Source organism: Mugil cephalus, chromosome 1 (assembly GCF_022458985.1).
Source record: "Mugil cephalus isolate CIBA_MC_2020 chromosome 1, CIBA_Mcephalus_1.1, whole genome shotgun sequence".
Classification (NCBI taxonomy): domain Eukaryota; kingdom Metazoa; phylum Chordata; class Actinopteri; order Mugiliformes; family Mugilidae; genus Mugil; species Mugil cephalus.
Genome location: NC_061770.1, coordinates 26,851,001 through 26,854,377, shown reverse-complemented (window position 1 = coordinate 26,854,377; position 3,377 = coordinate 26,851,001). Strand labels below are relative to the sequence as shown.

Sequence of the window (3,377 nt, the reverse complement as noted above, 5' to 3'; positions counted from 1 at the left end):
ATGGATCAGTCTGAGCATCAGGAAGCAGCACTGCTTCTTATAGGTTCCTGTTCTACTGAGATTAAAACACACTTGGTCAATATTTATACTGTTTCTGACTTAGATGTTCTTGCAGCATCTCGGGGACACGGGGCTTTTACTTCAGGAGCCACTAGAAGGGATCAGTTAGTTCTGTTACCATTTTACTGTACATCTGGATTTATTCACATTCTTCAAAAGAATTCACAGACTGTACGTAATTCGTACGGTGTGAAGAAACACCTGCAAGAATCAACAGAGCTGGAAGAACTTGAGCGGAGTGAGTTCTGCTGACCTCTGGTGGCGGCTGTTGTAGTTACTGCAACCCTGCTCTTTATCTCCAAATGAATACATTTAAAACTGATGTTTTTCCATCAGTGTGACAGATTATCACCTATTATTTATTTATAATATTCAAACTTTTCATCTGCAGCTCATTTCAGATGTTTAACACAGAGGTGTCCTCACTTTCTTGGTTTGTGAGTCAGGAACCAGATATGAGACCAGGAACCAGATATGACAGATACATTCACCTGGATTTAACTCAGGAACATTGTTGCTACGGTGACAGAAGCTCTGTCCATCTTTGCTTTTATTTTTATTAAGCTCTGCACCTTCAGAGGAGCAGCTCTGTCCCTTTAAGAAGGACGGTCGTAGACTGGAGTTGTTGTTGTTGAACTTGTTCATGTCTGAGGACGTGTCGCTGAACTGAGGACAGAGTTCTCAGGTAGGAGCTGAGGAGCTGACTCCCTCCCACCGAGCACCGACTGCACCAGGACAAAGAGCTCCTCCACGCGATGCTCGGTTCAGGTCCGAGAACCGGATGAGTCTCAGCAGGGGGTCTGTGAGCGGATGTAACGGGGGCACCGGACCGGGTTTAACGGAACTAACCGGACCAGTATGCGGATCCAGGTCCTCCTGTCCTGGTTGTGCATGTGGACCTGGAGCCAGCGCTTGGACCACGACAGGTCAGGAAATGAGCTTCAATGTGAACCAGAGGCAGAGGAGGGGGATTATTAAAGAGAACAAAGTTAAAGTTAAAGTTCACTGTGACATTAATTAACTGATGAACGAGTGAATAAATGAATGGATTAATTAGAGGAGGGACAGTGTCTCATTCTGATTGGACCAGAGAGGGAGAATTATTCAACACAACAAACTTTAACTTGGAGTTCACTCTGTAATTAATTAACTGATGAATTAATGAATGAATGAATGAATGAATGAATTAGAGGAAGGTGTCTCATTGTGAATGAATTAGAGTTGAGAGGAACCAGAGGAGGTGTTCAGGAGGGAAAGTATGTGGAGGGAGTGGAGACATCAGTCATGTCAGGACAGGCAGCAGAGACAGCTAGGAGACACCGGGGTGGGGGGACGGGGGGGACGGGACGGGACATGAATCCAGACTCTGACTGGTCCCTGATGCTGGTGTTTGTGTTGCAGCTGGGACGGCCTCTGTCGCTATGGCAACAGCGTGGAGTGCTGCTGGGGCTGGAGGCGGATGGACGAGGGACGGTGTGGACGTGAGGACACATCCTGAGACGGTTGACTGGGTTTTTTCTTTTCACCTGCAGCGGATTTAAACACGTCTGTCCCTCTGTCCCTCAGCTGTCTGTCCCCAGGGCTGTAAACATGGACACTGTCTCGGAGCAGACAGATGCGAGTGTCGCCCCGGATACACCGGCAAGGCCTGTAACCAAGGTAACCGTTTACATGGCAACGGAGTTGACTTAATTAAGATAAACACATAAAACAGACAGAAAAGACATGGTTCACACACACACACACACAGACACACACACACACACACCCTTCCTCCTCCTCCCGCTCCTCCTCCTCCTGCTCCTCCTCCTCTTCCTGCTCCTCCTCCTCCTCCTCCTCTTCCTCCTGCTCCTCTTCCTGCTCCTCCTCCCGCTCCTCCTCCTCCTCCCGCTCCTCCTCCTTCTCATCCTGCTCCTCCTCCTGTTCCTGCTCCTCCTCCTCTTCCTCCTCCTCCTCCTCTTCCTCCTCCTCCTCCTGCTCTTCCTTCTGCTCCTACTCCTCCTTCTGCTCCTCCTCCTGTTCCTGCTCCTCTTCGTCCTCCTCTTCCTCCTCCTCTTCCTCCTCCTCCTCCTCTTCCTCCTCCTCCTCCTCCACTTCTTCCTCCTCCTCTTCTTCCTCCTCCTCCTCCTCCTCTTCCTCCTCTTCCTCCTCCTCTTCCTCCTCCTCCTCCTCCCATGAGAACGTCCTGCAGTTCAGTGCTGAGCGAACAGTCACAGCTGCTGTGTGACAGGAGCAGCAGACGGGCTGTAAACGGGTCCGTGTGTCCATCAGAACCAGCTGAGTCGTGTCCCACACTCAGCTGGAGCTGTGATTTTACACCTGTTTCCTATAATCTGCCTCAGGAGTTCATCTGTAATGACACTAAGCAACTATGTCGACACAGTTTCGTTGTGTAAAACAGGACCTGAACCAGCAGAATCATCTCGCTGCAGTTCAGTCAGACTCTCAGTCAGTGAATGTCTTCCTGCTTTTGTCCTCGTCATGTGTTGTCCTGACTGGTGGCGTCCACGTTCAGGAGGACGAGTCTTCACTGGCTCATTGTACCTGGGGGATGTTTCTGCGCGGTGAGAACAGCTGGACGTGTGTTGAATTAGCGGGTTACCTTCCCTCAGCCCACTGGCTGCTAATACTGACACCTAGATCCTCAACCTCCGTCCCAGTTTCCACCAATACAACCAATCAGTTCGGCTTTTAGACTGTTCATATGGACCCTTTGTCCAAATGGAAGGAGACGCAGGAGACGCAGCATCGTCTTCGCCTGCAGCTGCTTCTGTTTCCTGACATGATGCCTCGTCACTCTGACTCTCAGCTCCTTCCAACTCTCCACCCGCTGCTTCTCTCATTTTCTGTCGTATCTTCAGTGTCTCTGTCTTTTCTTTTCAACAAAGAACTTATTTTTCTCTGCATTATTACTTTGGGGGAAAGTGACTGTTTTGTAGTGTTTCTGTGTTTTTATATATGTGATAACTGACAGACACGTAAATCACGGTGAAAGTGTTTCAGCCAAACACAATAATTCATGGATTATCGTTTGTGTAATTTATTGTTCATCATGTCCCGGTGCAAGTGGCGTTTCTTAACGTCTGTGGACCAGTAGTGGAAAACGTCCCAGAGCATTAAATCATAGTAGGAACTAAAACACAGACGGTTCAGAAACAATTCAGAGTTAAAGGAATTTTTAAACAGACGAAGTAGTTTTCAGGGCTGCTTTTTGCTGGCGGATTTATTTTTTTTTTATTTAGGCCTTTATAGCTCGACTGCCACTGACTCAGAGCGTTTACATGCAGAGTTTAATGGAGCTTTGCTCTAAACTCTAC

The 3,377-nt window shown here is 48.4% G+C and overlaps 1 protein-coding gene across 1 annotated transcript; it reads left to right on the top strand.

Annotated features, from left to right (window-relative positions):
• Positions 1-695: 695 nt before the first annotated feature.
• LOC125010259 (nephronectin-like) lies at positions 696-1,803 on the top strand. Its single transcript, XM_047588737.1, has 3 exons — positions 696-986; positions 1,462-1,541; positions 1,627-1,803. Exons 1-3 carry the CDS (start codon positions 919-921, stop codon positions 1,767-1,769), a joined length of 291 nt encoding a protein of 96 aa, XP_047444693.1. The 5' UTR covers positions 696-918; the 3' UTR covers positions 1,770-1,803.
• The last annotated feature ends 1,574 nt before the right edge of the window (positions 1,804-3,377 follow it).